A 17909-nucleotide genomic window follows, 5' to 3' on the forward strand; every position below is an offset into this window, starting at 1 on the left:
GGGTTTCACAGCACTGGTTCTTTCATTCTTAATGCCCCTCTACATACTTGCCCCTCATCTCAGAGACCCTGCATAAGCCCCAAATGTCAGCGCTGAGGAATCCCTCAGGGAATTGCCCTTCCTCATTTCAGGTGCTGATACAGACATCCTGGGTTCAGAGTCTGCTCTCTGTGGAAGTATCTGAAGCAGAGACATCCACCAATCCTTGTAGAATGTATGGATGCTAGAGCTAATCCTGGAAGTAGGCTTAAGTTAGGGACCAAGTCAGGATGGAAAACTTTCACCCACGTTGGTACAATTCAGAATCACCAATCAAATAGCAGCCTGTCTTTGTACAATGGGAAGAGAACATACTTTAAGGAGAACAGGACAATTCTCACAAAAGAGCTAAAAAATAAGTAAGGGTACAATTCCACAAGGTAACAACACAATTTACCATAAAACTATGCTTCTTAAATTATTTTTCTGTTATTAAAGAAAGCAGCCAATCACTGACAAATGCCAGAGTGGTCCACCATGCTGCTTCTTCAAAATTCTAATACTGAACGGAATGACTAACAATACTGTCTAAAAACAAACAGATCTCTTTTTGGAAATAAGGCACCTTTTAGCATTAAACCTACTTGTTCTTTTTAGGGTCCATTTTTGGAATTTCTAAAAGGAAAAATTTGGATGTTCTTTTATTAAGCCTTTTAATTCTGTTATAAGATCACCAGGTCTGCATAATTCTACCCTAGCAGCACTTGGCACAAGATAAGAACCTAACCTATAAAACAACAAAATGCAACTGAACCTACAGTGCATCCGGAAAGTATTCACAGCGCATCACTTTTTCCACATTTTGTTATGTTACATCCTTATTCCAAAATGGATTAAATTCATTTTTTTCCTCAGAATTCTACACACAACACCCCATAATGACAACATGAAAAAAGTTTACTTGAGATTTTTGCAAATTTATTAAAAATAAAAAAATTGAGAAAGCACATGTACTTAAGTATTCATAGCCTTTGCCATGAAGCTCAAAATTGAGCTCAGGTGCATCCTGTTTCCCCTGATCATCCTTGAGATGTTTCTGCAGCTTAATTGGAGTCCACCTGTGGTAAACTCAGTTGATTGGACATGATTTGGAAAGGCACACACCTGTCTATATAAGGTCCCACAGTTGACAGTTCATGTCAGAGCACAAACCAAGCATGAAGTCAAAGGAATTGTCTGTAGACCTCCGAGACAGGATTGTCTCGAGGCACAAATCTGGGGAAGGTTACAGAAACCTTTCTGTTGCTTTGAAGGTCCCAATGAGCACAGTGGCCTTCATCATCCGTAAGTGGAAGAAGTTCGAAACCACCAGGACTCTTCCTAGAGCTGGCCGGCCATCTAAACTGAGCGATTGGGGGAGAAAGGCCTTAGTCAGGGAGGTGACCAAGAACCCGATGGTCACTCTGTCAGAGCTCCAGAGGTCCTCTGTGGAGAGAGGAGAACCTTCCAGAAGGACAGCCATCTCTGCAGCAATCTACCAATCAGGCCTGTATGGTACAGTGGCCAGATGGAAGCCACTTCTTAGTAAAAGGCACATGCAGCCCGCCTGGAGTTTGCCAAAAGGCACCTGAAGGACTCTCAGACCATGAGAAAAGAAAATTCTCTGGTCTGATGAGACAAAGATTTAACTCTTTGGTGTGAATGCCAGGCGTCGCGTTTGGAGGAAACCAGGCACCGCTCATCACCAGGCCAATACCATCCCTACAGTGAAGCATGGTGATGGCAGCATCATGCTGTGGGGATGTTTTTCAGCGGCAGGGACTGGGAGACTAGTCAGGATAAAGGGAAAGATGACTGCAGCAATGTACAGAGACATCCCGGATGAAAACCTGCTCCAGAGCGCTCTTCACCTCAGACTAGGGCGACGGTTCATCTTTCAGCAGGGCAACGACCATAAGCACACAGCCAAGATATCAAAAGAGTGGCTTCAGGACAACTCTGTGAATGTCCTTGAGTGGCCCAGCCAGAGCCCAGACGTGAATCCGATTGAACATCTCTGGAGAGATCTTAAAATGGCTGTGCACCGACGCTTCCCATCCAACCTGATTGAGCTTGAGAGGTGCTGCAAAGAGGAATGGGCGAAACTGGCCAAGGATAGGTGTGCCAAGTTTGTGGCATCATATTCAAAAAGACTTGAGGATGTAATTGCTGCCAATGGTGCATCGACAAAGTATTGAGCAAAGGATGTGAATACTTATGTACATGTGATTTCTCAGTTTTTTTTATTTTTAATAAATTTGCAAAAACCTCAAGTAAAACTTTTTTTCACGTTGTCATTATGGGATGTTGTGTGTAGAATTCTAAGGAAAAAAATGAATTTAATCCATTTTGGAATAAGGCTGTAACATAACAAAAGGTGGAAAAAGTGATGTGCTGTGAATACTTTCCGGATGCACTGTAAATGTACAGTATGTTGGGAAAGGAACATATTTACCTAATCAACTAAAATATACTGACTTCCACTCATTAATAATTCTATAATACAGGATGTGTATCAGGTGGCCTGTCAATCTGACTAGTAATCAGTGGGGTTATCAGATACAACTCATACACTGTACTATATATATATGTCTGTACAGAGCTGTCTTTCCTTACCCTGACTGCTCTCCGCAATGAGCCAATGACAAACTTCTTTCTGGGAGGGTCGTCTGGCTCTGGGTTGTGTTCTTCTGTCTGTTCAAATGGGCAAGAAAGCTCAATGTCTCCTTCTTCCAAGGCAAATTTTTCCCCCTTAAAGTCAGGCTTTTCATATAACACCCATCTGAAAATGCAATATTATGTATATATATATATATATATATTAATATCAACAATCAACAAAGAGATTGACCATCTATCCACTTACTGAATCCATCCATCCATTCTTTAGAACAGGTTGGACGATAACAGGCCATTTAGCCTGAAAAGCTCAGCCATCTTATTTACCTAGATTATCTAAAAGAACATCAAGTTGCGATCTGAATATCTTAAACTCCTACTCTCTACTACACTACTTTGTAATGTGTTTGATCTGGAAGGTGGCAGTAAGCTATTGATCATGCCAGCAGCACCAGGCATAAGGGAGGAACCAAGGTTGGACATGATGCAAGTTCATACACTCCATTTTATGTATTCATTTGTTTGTTAAATTCTAACTTAATACCAAGACAATGACGGGGTCTTGCCAGCATTTCAGTATTTTACCATGCCTTGTATTATATTTGAGTCACATTGTATTGCAATCAGGATTCATAAATTAAAATAATAATAAAACTAATAATAAAAATAACCTATTATTTTGTGTTTTTATTTTGGTTTAATCTTTTGTACATAATGGTGACTGCATCTTGTAGGGCTCTGATATTTTCATATTTATTTTGATTCATGAACAGTTTTAATATATTTTAATTTTTTCATGTTAATTTGTGAGCCTTGTTAATTTCCATTTTTTTTTTTTTTTAAATTTATCACAAAGACATTTTGATATATTTTGGGGTGTTCTGGTATGAACTTTTAAAGTAATCTCCTCATTTTGGGAACTGTTTAGGTGAATCCTGCAGATGGTAATTGGGGTCAGGCTTATTTAAATTGTGCTTCTTCTGGGTCCTGGCCCGCTTTATGAGCTTTTGGAGGCCTCATAAACCCCTCTGACAATATCTATGATCAAACAGGGTCAAAACTGGAAAGTCAAAATGATCACGCATCAGAACCTAAATGCTAATCCAAGCTCAAAATCTCTAGTTCAAAGCCAAAGTCTAAACTTTCAGTTCTCTTGTAATCTACCAAATATCGCAACTCTGCTTTTTCTGTTCCAAATAATTTCTGAGCATTTTCAAATGTAAATAGTTCGTTTTACAAGCAATTATTTCCTTTTATCAGTATGACAACCATTTGACCACCATTTTGTACTCAGTTTGCATGGCTGCTGCCATATTGTTCACTGGTTGCTATGCCTACTGTTGGTCATGTGATGTGGAGGGGTCAGATGGTGTATTGTGTCATCTTGCTTCACAAGCTGTGCATCCTGGCTTTTGGATATTTATAAATCACCACACGCCTCATTTCTCCTTTTTTGGTTAAGGAAGTTATTATTGTTAGTTTTGGCTTCTGAGCTTTAGCTTATTTTTTGACATGAGAGTCTTGCCTGGCAATTTGGCTTTCGAATGCTCTAATCTCCTGACTATGAATTTGGCTGGCCCCTTAAACTTTTCATCTCCTGTTCAACTTCTCTAAAATTTATTTCATAGGATGCTCACAACATCACTTTCAAAAATATTTTGGAAATATCCACAATCTTAAACATAGTCTTAAGTGGGACACTGGCTTTTATACCACTACGAACATAACTTCAAAATGGCATGACTGCCAGGAACATGCCCCTTAGTGATGGACTGTTGTGTCATGGCAACCTAGATACAAAATAGCAACCTAAATTAAAACAAAAAAATCACAAGGGAGAGAGAAACCTTAAAACTCTGGCTCCTTGAGACAAGTCAAAAGCAAAATCTTTATAATTTAACATATTTACTGAAAAACAACAAAAAATAGCAAAAACAAGTCAAAAAAGATTTGCCTAGAAGTTAATCGGAAGTGAGCGAGTCCCAATACACGATCTTAAGGCAAATCCAAGAAATGGGAAAAAAAAGAATCCAAAAAAACAGAATACATCAGAAAAGCAATATTCCATTATCCATTACAGGATCCTTTCTCTGGCTGTCATATATAGCCAGAGGAAGGACCCAGCACTAGTGGCGTCAGGGTGGTCCTACCTGTTACAGCTCCACCCACAGGATAGATGGTATGAACACCCCTTTGAAGAAACAGTACATAATTTAAAAATAATAAACATAATGTGCAGAAATAAATAAAACATAAAAAAATAAGTCAAACATAACAAAATCAACAAAACAGAAAACAAATATAAATCCTGGCTGTAACCTAATAGAACCTTTGCTTTCTTTCATTGATACAGTTTTGTTTATTTGCATTTCCTAAAAATGTGTCCTACATCTTTCACTGGTGGCAAAACAATGACATCATGGCTGCTCCTGATAAGTTGGCTCCAATGACACTTTAGGCTGCTTAGAAAACTGAAGAGCAGTAAATAACAGCCAATTACAGATTTTCGGCTTGAATTAGCATTTAGGTTTTTGACTTTCCAGTCCCTTTGCTTTTTTTCATTAATACAGTTTTATTTCTTCCATTTTCCAACCCATTTCCTAAAAGTTTTTCCTACTAATTTTATTGGACAGTGAAATCACAGTTGCTGCTGTTTTAAGAAGTGACTTAAGTGCCACTTTATGCTGCTCAGAAAATCTAAAGACCAGTAAATGACAGCCTAATAAAATGACACAACATTTTCTTACCCTCCTCTCACCACTCGGATTGAGATGGTTTCAGGAAAGACCCAAGAAGTAGCATCTATAACATCACTATAAATCTCTGTTCTATTGCCGGTGAAGCCTGGTTGATCATAGATGTATATCTGTAACACAGTACAAAGCATTATGAATGACCTACAATGTTGGGCTTCTGATTCACATACTGCACACACATATACACACACACACACACCCCTACATTTTTCATCTAGTAACAAAAGTCTATGTGACTGTCACACTAAGGACCAGTACTCTTAGCACTGAAGAGACCATTATGGTGGGACTGTAAAAGATAGTGTAAGAAACACGTGACACTAGTTACAGTCCATATCAGACTAGTAAGAAGGGCAGTACCAGCATCATCCCCTCAAAACCCCTCTACACCCAACAACCATCCCGTCAAATGAAGTGGTTGTCATTTGTGAAATTTATGATTAAGGCTTTTAATTAAAAGGACTTTTCTGTCAGCCTAAGAATCTTATTTATGTTCACATCACTGCACTATTCAAGGTTACATGTCCTGGATCTCTCTCTAAACCTCACAGTGGGCCATACCTGGAAGGAAATCAACATCTCCAAATCTGAGGTCATCATCCATTCCCAGAAAATAGTGGCTTGCACTATGCAAGTGAGGGGAATCAACTGCCCTTTTACATACCTTGGAGTCTTATTTCAAATGACAGAAGAGGAGGTACTGAAGCTGACCAGTGGATCAGTGTAACACCTGCTAGCATTGTACAGCATGATGTTGTTGGCTTCTGATTTATTCTACATCCTCTTTCTCACCTAATCATGGGCTCCGAGTGGTGACAGAAAAAAAAAGAGTTTTCTGGCATAAGCAATTAAATTGAGACTTTGAAAACTTTGCTGGGTTTGTTGTTTGTAACTTGGGAAGAACCCTGACGAGCAGTTTGTAGTCATACAAGGCACAGTTGGAAGAAAAATTAAGCCATGAAGGCCTAATAAAATAAAACCAGAGTCTTGAAATACAGAGTAGCATCCACTTGCAGAGCCACAGCACCATACGTCACTGCAGTAGTAGACCCGCAGTTGCAGATCCGGAAGTGATTTTGGAAGGTTTCGGCAGGTCTCAGCAAAGGACCCGTTCAGAAATTAAGCGATAAAAATGAGAAGGGAAAAACAGTACATCAAACCAAATACAGTGATCCCTCGCTATATCGCGCTTCGCCTTTCGCGGCTTCACTCCATCGCGGATTTTATATGTAAGCATATTTAAATATATATCGCGGATTTTTCGCTGCTTCGCGGGTTTCTGCGGACAATAGGTCTTTTAATTTCTGGTACATGCTTCCTCAGTTGGTTTGCCCAGTTGATTTCATACAAGGGGGCGCTATTGGCAGATGGCTGAGAAGCTATCCAGCTTACTTTCTCTCTCTCTCTCTCTCTTGCGCTGACGTAGGGGGGTGTGAGCAGGGGGGCTGTGTGCAGCTGCTTCCTGAAGGACATGCTGCACAGAGCTTCGCATACTTAAAAGCTCAAAGGGCACGTATTGATTTTTTTTATCTGTCTCTCGCTATCTCTCTCTCTCTGTCTTCCTGCTCCTGACAGAGGGGGTGTGAGCTGCCGCCTTCAACAGCTTTGTACCGGCGGTGCTTCGCATACTTAAAAGCCAAAAAGCCGTATTGATTTTTTTTTTGACTGCTTGCTTTGCACTCCTTTGAAAAGGAAGATATGTTTGCATTCTTTTAATTGTGAGACAGAACTGTCATCTCTGTCTTGTCATGGAGCACAGTTTAAACTTTGAAAAAGAGACAAATGTTTGTTTGCAGTGTTTGAATAACGTTCCTGTCTCTGTACAACCTCCTGTGTTTCTGCGCAAATCTGTGACCCAAGCATGACATTCTAAAAATAACCATATAAACATATGGTTTCTACTTCGCGGATTTTCCTATTTCGCGGGTGGCTCTGGAACGCAACCCCCGCGATGGAGGAGGGATTACTGTAATATGCACCATTGTGAAGTTCAGAGGGTTTTTGCCATCACGTCATGTCACACATCAAACTAAACAATACGGATCGTTTCTGTGAAATACACTATTAACATTTACGTTGTGTTCGGGTCTCTGGGAACCATTTAACATGTCGACAAAATTAAAATCATCAAGATCTGTGTTAATTGAAAACAGTTTTTCGTTTACATTCATGAAACGAAATATACAATATAATTACAATGTTTACACCACGTTAGAGTTTAGTAAAACGTTAATAATAAAAGTGATTACATTTTTTTAAAATGTACAATGCATGTGTGCAATATTGTTCTAAACCAATTTAGAATAAGCATTTAAGCCAATCTAATATTTTTAGACATGTATGTGAAGAAAAGAGCAATACATATTCTACACTGAATTATGCTATATATTAATTGCCTTATATAGAACTGCTCTAGTTTTGTCACTTAATTATTTTAAACGGTGGGCCATCAAAAGAAAAAAAATAAAAATACTAATAAGAACACAATTTATTTATATAGCACCCTTCCTATGCCCAAAATTCAGAAACAACAACAGGACCTATATAACATTGGCTGTGCTGTTTTTCCCTTCTCATTTTTATCGCTTAATTTCTGAACGGGTCCTTGACCCGATGTTACTTTCCAGGCTTTGCCGAGACCTGCTGAAACCTTCCAAAAGTAATTTGTAACGTCACTTCTGGATCTGTAATTGCGGGTCTACAACTGTGGTGATATATGGTGCTGTGGCTCTGCAAGTGGATATTATTGGAAATACAGGCCAGAGAATGTGGCTGAAAGATGCACCCAAAGAGCAGGCTGGAGGAACAGGAGAAACCAGCACTTCAGCTCAGGAAGTAGAAAAGGCAGATCTGACTTGCAATGAAAGATTATGGAAGGATGTAAAATGTGGCACTTAAAAAAAAAAATGGTACACAGTAAAACACTGCTATAGAATAATGCAAAAGTGACAGAAATGTTCATTCATAGTGAAAAATTCCAAAGAGGATGGTGAACAAGCTGTTTGGCTCTCTAATTATTGTCTGTGGACAGGTAATAATTTATTACTTAATACTGAATTGATTATATTTAATATAAAAAGAGGATGGCATTCTACCCCTTAAACAGTATGACAGCACAGTTTTATTTGTATCCGACCAATGAGGTGAGACCTTAATGCGCCTGTGGAGTTCATTAGTGTCAGCAGGGGTGCCCTATCATTTCTATTAGGATTGGAAGTTCAGTCGAAGCAGGTTAGGCAGGCACTGTGGTATAGGGGTTAAAACTCTCACTACCGACACTGTACGAACATCACAAGTCACTTCACCTGCCTGTGCTCCAGGTGGAAAACCAAAAGAAATGTAACCGATTGTATCTCAAACGTTGTAAGTCTCCTTGGATAAAGGAATCAGTCAAGTAATAATAATAAACGGAAAGTTTCTACCCACACCTCTATAGTCTAGAAATGCATCTTTTCGTGGGTTACGTGTGGTTGAGCATTTGCTTTAACATTAGTGTGGTTCTATGAAAGGCTTTAGTCAAATTCATCAGAAAAATCATTTGATGGTACTCAATTTTTTGTAAATGCTAAATTTCACTTTGGGACAAATAGATTTTGTTCATTCTATCTACCGTATGTATCTGTCTTATAGTGCCTTTCACATCTATCTATCTGTCTATCTATCACCCTCCAGGACACCTTGTCTTTGACTGGGATACAAGATTTAATAACGAAGAAATTGAAGGTTGTTGTCTTTAACATGGACGTTAGGACTGGCCTTGCCTTTTAACTGGCACTGTGCATCCAACCTTACCTATCTGATTGCGATGGAGCTCGCCTAGTAGTTTTTCACTTTGCTTTAAAGCCGCTGCCAAGCCTCAAAGGTTTCTGTGACTTTTCAAGTTTTTTGCCTGTTTTCTTTAGTTCTATTTTATTTATGTTTGTCATTCCTCCTGTTTGTTTCTGATTACTCTTTAGATTACAGACTTTAATAAAACAACAACTGCTTTAACTAGTTTGTCATGTCTCTTTCACTTTCAACTCATACTGATCTGCATTCCCACACCAGCTGGCAAAGCCTACCATGCTTGATTGAGTGGCACCTCACTTGCCATTCCCACAGCAATGCCTCGTCTCCAAGGAAGCCACACCTGTAGAGGCTAGCTTGTCTTTAAAAGTCTTACGAGCCAGAAAACATTTGACAATGGGTGAGGACACCAGAGATGGTGGGCCCAATTTATGGAAAGTGCTTTAGATCATTTAAACGGAGCTATTATTCACAGATGGTCACTCTTCATTACAATAACAAGAAGTAATATGCTGTAGAAGGAGATTTACATACTTCAAAAGCTAAGCATTGATAAAACAGGGACATTTAAATGGCAGCTGGAATAAATAAAACTATGTATGTATGTATGGAGTGAGAATACCAATGACAAATACTGTACTGCCCTTTCATTTTAGGCCTCGCTAGGGGTATGTGCCGACTTTTCATTTGAGGTCTTGAACAACTGTAAGAAATCTTCCTAGTGGCTTGCACCATACAAGACAAGATGTGAAGAAGGTCAATTCATCATTCCTATTGTGCCTCAAGGGTCGATCTGAAGGTCTTGACTAAGTGGGCCACAAAGAGACTCCAGAAATTCCAAGGTGGTCTAGATATAACTATGCAACTTTTAATGCAATGCAATACAATAATTGCATAGTTAGATCTGGACCACCCTATAGTGACCTCTGTGGAGAGGTGTGCTGCCAGAACGATGGGAACAGTGAGAGGAGAAAAGAAGGTCATCATCTGAGACACTTTTTAAAGGACTGTTTCAGGTTAATTTAATGAAATGTTTATAACTGATAAAGGTGATAACTAAATGATAAAAAATTAGTGTTTCTCATATATATGGAATGCATGATGGTGCATTCATTGTTTGTATTTACGGTCATTTTTAAGTACTATACTACTGTCTTTTGATAGTGGGAAACATGCAAGTAAAGCTGGTGGGCACATTACACTACTTCTTGTGGTGTAGTGGGTCCACAGCTCATGTTAAGAAGGCTACTTTTTAAATAAATAATTGCCACCTTCGAGGCTTAGAAAAGGGGCGTGGTAGTGTGGCAGATCGGTTCCTGGGCAATTTGTGATGCGGGCGATCCTCGCTTAAATGCACAGTCGTCCGCATCTGTAATTGTTCCCGGTAGCTACTGATTGAAGAAAATGAAGAAAAAAGGAAGAAAAGAAAGAAACGGAGGTTGCAGGAGAAGAAGGTGGCAGGAAGCAGGGAGAGGAAAGCCGGTGCAATAGAGAGAGAAGAACGAGCGAGCGCAGGCTCGCGGGCAGCAGAGCAGTGAGCCTGGGCGTTTGGCCGGCACCTGAGTAGCAGTCGATTATGGTTGCTCCCGCTGAGCATTTTGTGAAGAGTGGGAGTGACCAGAAAGAGGATGGCTCGCCGCGTAAGGCCCAGAAGGCAGCGGGAGTTGGGACTTGGGATGTGAAAGCCCCAGCGCGAGCGCCCTGGTCGCTGAGGAGCCCAAGTCACGGTCTGGTTAAGCCTCCCGGAGCCAGGGATCGGCGAGGCAAACAGACCAGCAGGAGAACGCGGAGAGAAGGTCAGCTGCAGGTAGGGTGGCTCCCCTGGTGCATAGCCTGGACGGGAGAAGCAGGGGAGTCACCAGTAGAAAGGCACCAGGCTTTGTGTTCTAGTCAGAGGGGATGTCAAACTAGACAACTGCAATTGCTGATCCTGTTGCCTGAGTATGCCAGATGACATGAGTAGAAATTGCAGGGAATGACAAATTAGACAAATACGTGTTGGCTTTTCAGCGCTATTTCACATTTCCAGAGTATTGCAAACTCATCCCTTCTTCTGGCAGCCAGTAACATGCTCTCTGACAGAGCTGGTGCTATACAAATGCTTCCCAGGTATGGCGAGTTCAGCCACAATCTCAGACCTTTTTTTTTTTTTTTCTTTTTTCCATTCTGTCATGGTGTATAATGCACAAACAATCAGGTCTATGAGCCTCGTTTCTGTTTGCCAGGTCCAAATAGCTGCATCACATGCTTTGCACTTCCAGTTGTTATGATTTGAACTTGTAATATAAAAATATTTTAATATCTTTCCACAATGCCCATTTTTTTCCACAGATGTTGCTATTTTGGTCTTGTTGCAAGCCACAGTAGTATGCCTGACAACCAAAACTTGTGACCCCTAATGTCAGATTAGAGGGTATAAAGGTCATCTCAAAGACATTCTGGTTGTCCAAGTCCTGTATAACAATCTTCAGTGATAAATGCATTCTCTTTATCAATCTTCTGGTTTCAACTTAGGGCTTTGTTTTCTTAGGCTTGATGATAGATTAATTTAGACTTCCTAGTTTTCAAACTGTTCAGCTTTAGACTACATTTCACCTCCAGATTCTTTATTATTAAAATCTGCCTTAACTCATTTTGTGGCAGAATACCAACTGAGCATTCATTGTTTCTCAACTTTTGCACACACAGGCGCGCCACAACAAAATCATTTTTATTTTGTTGGGGAATTCGCAGACTAGTTGGACTGATTTGGTGTTTATGTCGGACTACATGACTTGCAGGTAAAGTAACGTGAAGCAACTGCCTCTGACTTGTAAGATTATGTAAATAAAGTCTGCAACTGAAAATCGCTGGAAAACCCATGTAATGCGACATGGCATTAAGACGTACAACAAACAACATTCTCAAGTTGGCTTAATCAAACTCAGACCCAATCGTTACAATATTGGTGTACCACAGGAAAAAACTCTATGGCCAGAGTGACATTCCTTTGCAGGGCCCACACACCCAGACACCCATGCTCACACTGGGCTAATTTGGAGTCACCAATTAATTTAATATGCACATATTTGGGGATATTGGAGGAAAGTAGCACAGACAGGCAGTGGCACAGTGGCTAGGGCTTTGGACTTCAAACCCTGAGGTTGTGGGTTCAGATTCTGCCACTGACACTGTGTGATCCTGTGCAAGTCACTTCACCTGTCTGTACTCATATTGGATAAAGAAAGGAAACGTAACCAATTGTATCTCAAATGTTGTAAGTCACTTTGGATAAAGGCTTCAGCCAAATAAATAAATGTAATGCAATATAATGGAAAGCCAGATTTCCTCAAAGAAACAACAATGCTGGATCCATAAGTCAGTAGCACTGTCCCCATCATGCCACTGTACTGCCCATGCAAGCAAGAATTTCATGCATATTTGAACCTGAACTTGTCATGGGAGGCAGGCTAAGCCATGCTCTTGGCACAACTAAGAATATAAATTTGTTCACAGACAGATAGAAACAGTGACATCTTAAAAGGTTTGCAATACTCAATGATGAAGTGAAGAAAGAAAAGCCAGGCAATCATTTCATTTGAAGCATCAGCATAATCCATTGTCCCATTACCTTTCCAGGGCGAGGATTGATTTTTCCGTGTTCTTTTTCCTTGGTTTGCTAAGGAGACAAAAGAGAACAAATTCACATGATGTATTCTTCCTAGAGATGTCAACAACAATAATAATAATTATATAATTTGATCCATGTTGCTTTGCGGTTTAATATTATTATTTTTGTCCTCCTTTTTATTGCTTTAGATGTTTTTACTTTATAAAGTGCCTTAGGACTATTTTACTTAAATAGACACTGAAATAAAATCCTTGAATCCTTATGATAGACTGTTCAGTTCTTAACTTTACAATGCAAGTGACACAAACATAAAAAAGTTAAAAGATAACACCAGCATCTAAAAAACAAGCCAAAGAAAACTCATAAATAATTAAGAAGTAGAATAATAAATGCCAGATGCCACACACGGTTTTGTCAGTAAAGATTACATCCTTTTGAAGCATGCAGGATTCTCACTTTGTTCATGAACAAACACCACCAACAACAGCACAGCAGCTTTTTCTTTAACCATTTTAAGTGCCCCAAGCTTTATTATACTATGGCCATACACCATGTCTCCGTTGGCCCTTAAAATGGTTATGCAGAATAAAGTGACATAATGGAAAAAAGGTTAATAATTCTAGTCAGTCAAATACATATATGAAAGAATTTAACAACACTATCACAGAAATCAATAATGCAATCAAAACATAAATTAATAAACACAGATACATAACTGATTTACAGAGTATTACAAGAACATCTTCAAGCTTTTTTGGGTAACAGCCTTGAGCAGGGTACTGGTCTATCACAGTGTCCACTCACACATAAACCCACATAGGACCAGTTTTAACTCACCAATTAAACTAACACACATCTTTATGGATGTAGGAGGATAACTGGGGTTCCACAAAAGAAAATTAATGCACACCCTGAGAGAATACGAAAACTCCACAAAGTGAACCAACTGGATTTTAACCTAGGAAACTCGATCGGCAGTGGAAACTACTGGGCCAGCCTAACGTTAAAAGATACTTTGTAAGAAACAAATTTTTGTACTAACTTAAGACATAACTACATGCATGATGCACAAGGGACCTTGATAAATCAGGAGCTCTCTGTAAAGTGTTGGATGCTAGCAAATCCCTGCAAATAGGAACATCTATAATCCTACACAGATCTCCAGTAGAAGTTTATACAATCTATCTATTAAAATAAATTAATTACTCCATCCATCCATCCTCTTCCGCTTATCCGAGATCGGGTCATGGGGGCAGCAGCTTGAGCTGAGATGCCCAGACTTCCCTCTCCCCGGCCACTTCTTCTAGCTCTTCCGGGGGAATCCCGAAGCGTTCCCAGGCCAGCTGAGAGACATGATCACTCCAGCGTGTCCTGGGTCTTCCCCGGGGCCTCCTCCTGGTTAGACGTGCCCGGAACACCTCACCAGGGAGGTGTCCAGGAGGCATCCTCATCAGATGCCCAAGCCACCTCATCTGACTCCTCTCAATGCAAAGGAGCAGTGGCTCTACTCTGAACTCCTCCCGGATGGCTGAGCTTCTCACCCTGCCGAGGAAACTCATTTCAGCCGCTTGTATTCGCGATCTTGTTCTTTCGGTCACTACCCACAGCTCATGATCATAGGTGAAGGTAGGAACGTAGATTGACCGGTAAATTGAGAGCTTTGCCTTACAGCTCAGCTCCTTTTTCACCACGACAGACTGATGCAGAGACTGCATCACTGTGGACGCCGCACTGATCCGCCTGTCGATCTCCCTCTCCATTCTTCCCTCACTCGTGAACAAGACCCCAAGATACTTGAACTCCTCCACTTGGGGCAGAATCTCGCTCCCAACCCTGAGAGGGCACTCCACCCTTTTCCGGCTGAAGACCATGGTCTCAGATTTGGAGGTGCTGATTCCCATCCCAGCCGCTTCACATTCAGCTGCGAACTGATCCAGAGAGAGCTGAAGATCATGGCCTGATGAAGCAAACAGGACAACATCATCTGCAAAAAGCAGTGACCCAATCCTGAGCCCACCAAACCGGACAGCCTCAACGCCCTGGCTGCACCTAGAAATTCTGTCCATAAAAGTTATGAACAGAATCGGTGACAAAAGGCAGCCCTGGCAGAGTCCAACTCTAAATTAATTACTGTTATTTATATTTATCAAAGACAGAGATGAAATGTAAAATATTCTGCTAGATACTGTATGAATTTCAGTTGTTTTCCCAAGTCAGATAAAAACTCATTGGAATGTTCATCCTATGGATCAATTACCATACAAAACATTGGTGTTAAGATTCCAGCCAATGATCTCACAACTCAGTGTAATATAAACAGCACATCAGCAGGGACAGTGACCCTAAGGTGTTGCTGTTGCTGCATGCCTTTGAGTGGAATAAGGTTAAACATAGACATATTTAAATTTGGAACAAACATATTGGAATGATTAAACTGACATAATTTAGGCAAAAAGCTTCAGTTCATGCATCTTATTTTGGACTGCAGGATCAGAAAGGTGTCCCTTATCACCGATTTCATTTTCTGTTCCTTTGAACCTCTCACTCTATTTATTTGTCGAAACAATCAAAAGCTGGAAAATGTAACAGAAAAACAAACAAAAATGGGTTCAAAATTAATCTTAAAAAGGCTGCATTATTACTGCAAAGGTTCACATAATTGGGAGTCATAGTTACACAACGATTTCAAGACCTATTTAAGCTAACTAAAGGAATGTGTCAGACAAGACCTCAACAACTAGGCATAGCTTCACCTCATATTATCTTGGAGAATAGGTTAATAGATTAAAAAAGTTACTTGAAACTTGTAACTATGTGGTCTCTCTGATCACTAACCTTTTAATAGAAGAGGAAAAGAGGAAAGCCAAAGAGAAGGTTTATGGATGTGATGAGAGAGGACATGCAGATGATGGGTGTAACATAACAAGATGCAGAGGACAGGAAAATATGGGAAAAGATGATCCACTGTAAGCAACCCCTAACGGAAGCAGCCGAAAGAAGAAGAATTAGACCTGAGCAGATTCTGATCAATCTATTGGCATAACTTACACCATCTTAAGATGCTGCTGTCAATAAAAAATTATTAATATTAAAATTTTATTAAGCATTTCATAGCTTTCTTTAGGCATTCTTGGATGTTCTGAATATCAGAGAACAGTTTAGTATTATGTTGACCAAACCAAGTTGTTAGAAATATCTATACTTTTTTTTATTCTTACTTTCGTTTACTGCTGTGACATTTTAACTCATGGGTGTCACTTTACGGGTCCCACTGCCATGATATAGCTCCTCGTTGCTAGAGGGCATGGTACTGGAAATCATGCCATGTGACACCATTGACACAATGCTTTATTAGCTGATTCCTCAGATCTAATAGCATCTGTGACTGCGGATAAACCAAAGAACAATGTGGAAGTTATTACACAGAATTCTGGCCATGGAAACTTTATCAATTCCTTTTCAACTGGATTTTTGGTTAGTGTTTTGGGCTTAGGCAACACTTCCTAATCTAGCAAGGGTCACAAATCAAATATTAGAAAATCAAAATAGCGATATCAAAATGAAATCCAAAAATACAAAGTAAACGAGCAAACCAAAGTCAAAACCAAAACCCTGCAGTATAAATTTAGTTCTAGAATCCATTTTAGCCTGTCCTGCACTAGATAATAATAATAATAATAATTCATTACATTTATATAGCGCTTTTCTCAGTACTCAAAGTGCTATCCACACAGGGAGGAACCGGGAAGCGAACCCACAATCTTCCACTGTCTCCTTACTGCAAAGCAGCAGCACTACCACTGCGCCACCTTTGAGGATCTGTAAGATCTGTAGATCTGTAAGACATTTCCTTGAGGGCACCAATATGTTTTATAGAGGAACTTGACATTACGTCATGTGGCCTCCATGTCACATGACTAACAATGGTGCTGTTTCTATAAACAATATGGAAAAAGAAACACAAAATGTTGACAAGAAAATGTCATGAAAAGTAAAGAAAAAAGGACAAAAATAAACTGAAATATTCCACATTAATGTAATTAATAATGTAACTAAATTCTCAATGGACAGCAATGTGAGATGCCTGGCATGAAATAAAATATGAATTATTTCAAATGTGCAAAAACAAAACTAATATGAAATTAACATTAATACAACATTGGATCCTCACAATTCCTCCCAAAAACCAACACCATGCTAATATAAAAAAGTATTATGGTAAGCGGACAGAAATACATAACACCTTCCACACATTTCATCAATTAAATCAAAATTGCTCACTGTTTGCCCCTCACTAACCTGAACAAGGCACTCTACTATATAATAAAAGGCAGCTGTCTGCGTGTGCACGTGTCTGTGTGTGACTGGTCCCTCTGAGCTATCTGATTGGTTAGTCGGGCTTTGGTTTGATTGGTCAGTTTGCCGTTGCAATGCAATCGAAAAGAGGAAGTACTGGACAAGAGAGGTTGAGACAAACAAGGAGGAGTCCAGGCGTTGGAGGCACACTGATAGTCGCCTTCAAAGATGGGAAGTATTTACAAGAATATGAACGAGTCTTCATAGCAGGTAATGGGGACCCATCTACCACTGATGACAGTCAAAAACCAGACATGAGACAAGGAAGGCACTTTAAAATGAGAGAGATTAAGAAGAAAGCTTTACAGAAACACACTTGAGAGAGGAAGTTCTGGATAAGAGAGGTACGGACTCATGTGGGTATCAAGTAAAGGTGAGTGAGGAACCATGAAGGTACACGTAGGGTAAGAAATATCAACTATAAAATGTTTCTTAATTTACTCTATTAACTGTAAGATAAGAATGTTGAATATTTATTGGGGAATATCTTCACAAATTCTTTAAATTACCAATATTATTCTTTCTCAGATATCCCCATTTAATTATCACTTGATTTTTTTTTATGAAAGTTGCACAGATCATGTAAGAGCCAATCTTAGAAAATTTACTTAAGTGTTTGCTTAATTTCAACAGAATATTAGTTTCTCATACTTTAGTTTATAGTATACTTTTTTACCCCCTGTAGCTTGGGAGCACGCACTAATTTTACAGCGCGTTGCCGTTCCCACCTTACGACAAACCATCCGGATTGGGAAGATAACATG

At 39.7% G+C, this 17909-nt stretch overlaps 1 protein-coding gene across 1 annotated transcript in view; it reads right to left on the minus strand.

Moving 5' to 3' along the window:
- crybg2 (crystallin beta-gamma domain containing 2) overlaps nt 1-17909 on the minus strand; it is a 154413-nt gene that overhangs the window by 37913 nt on the left and 98591 nt on the right. Inside the window, exons 5-7 of the mRNA XM_028820004.2 lie at nt 12790-12837; nt 5385-5503; nt 2635-2800 (exon numbers count right to left, since the gene is read on the minus strand). Coding sequence (XP_028675837.2) covers nt 2635-2800; nt 5385-5503; nt 12790-12837 — 333 coding nt within the window. The remainder of the gene's footprint in view (nt 1-2634; nt 2801-5384; nt 5504-12789; nt 12838-17909) is intronic.

This window comes from Erpetoichthys calabaricus, chromosome 14 (assembly GCF_900747795.2).
Source record: "Erpetoichthys calabaricus chromosome 14, fErpCal1.3, whole genome shotgun sequence".
Lineage (NCBI taxonomy): Eukaryota > Metazoa > Chordata > Cladistia > Polypteriformes > Polypteridae > Erpetoichthys > Erpetoichthys calabaricus.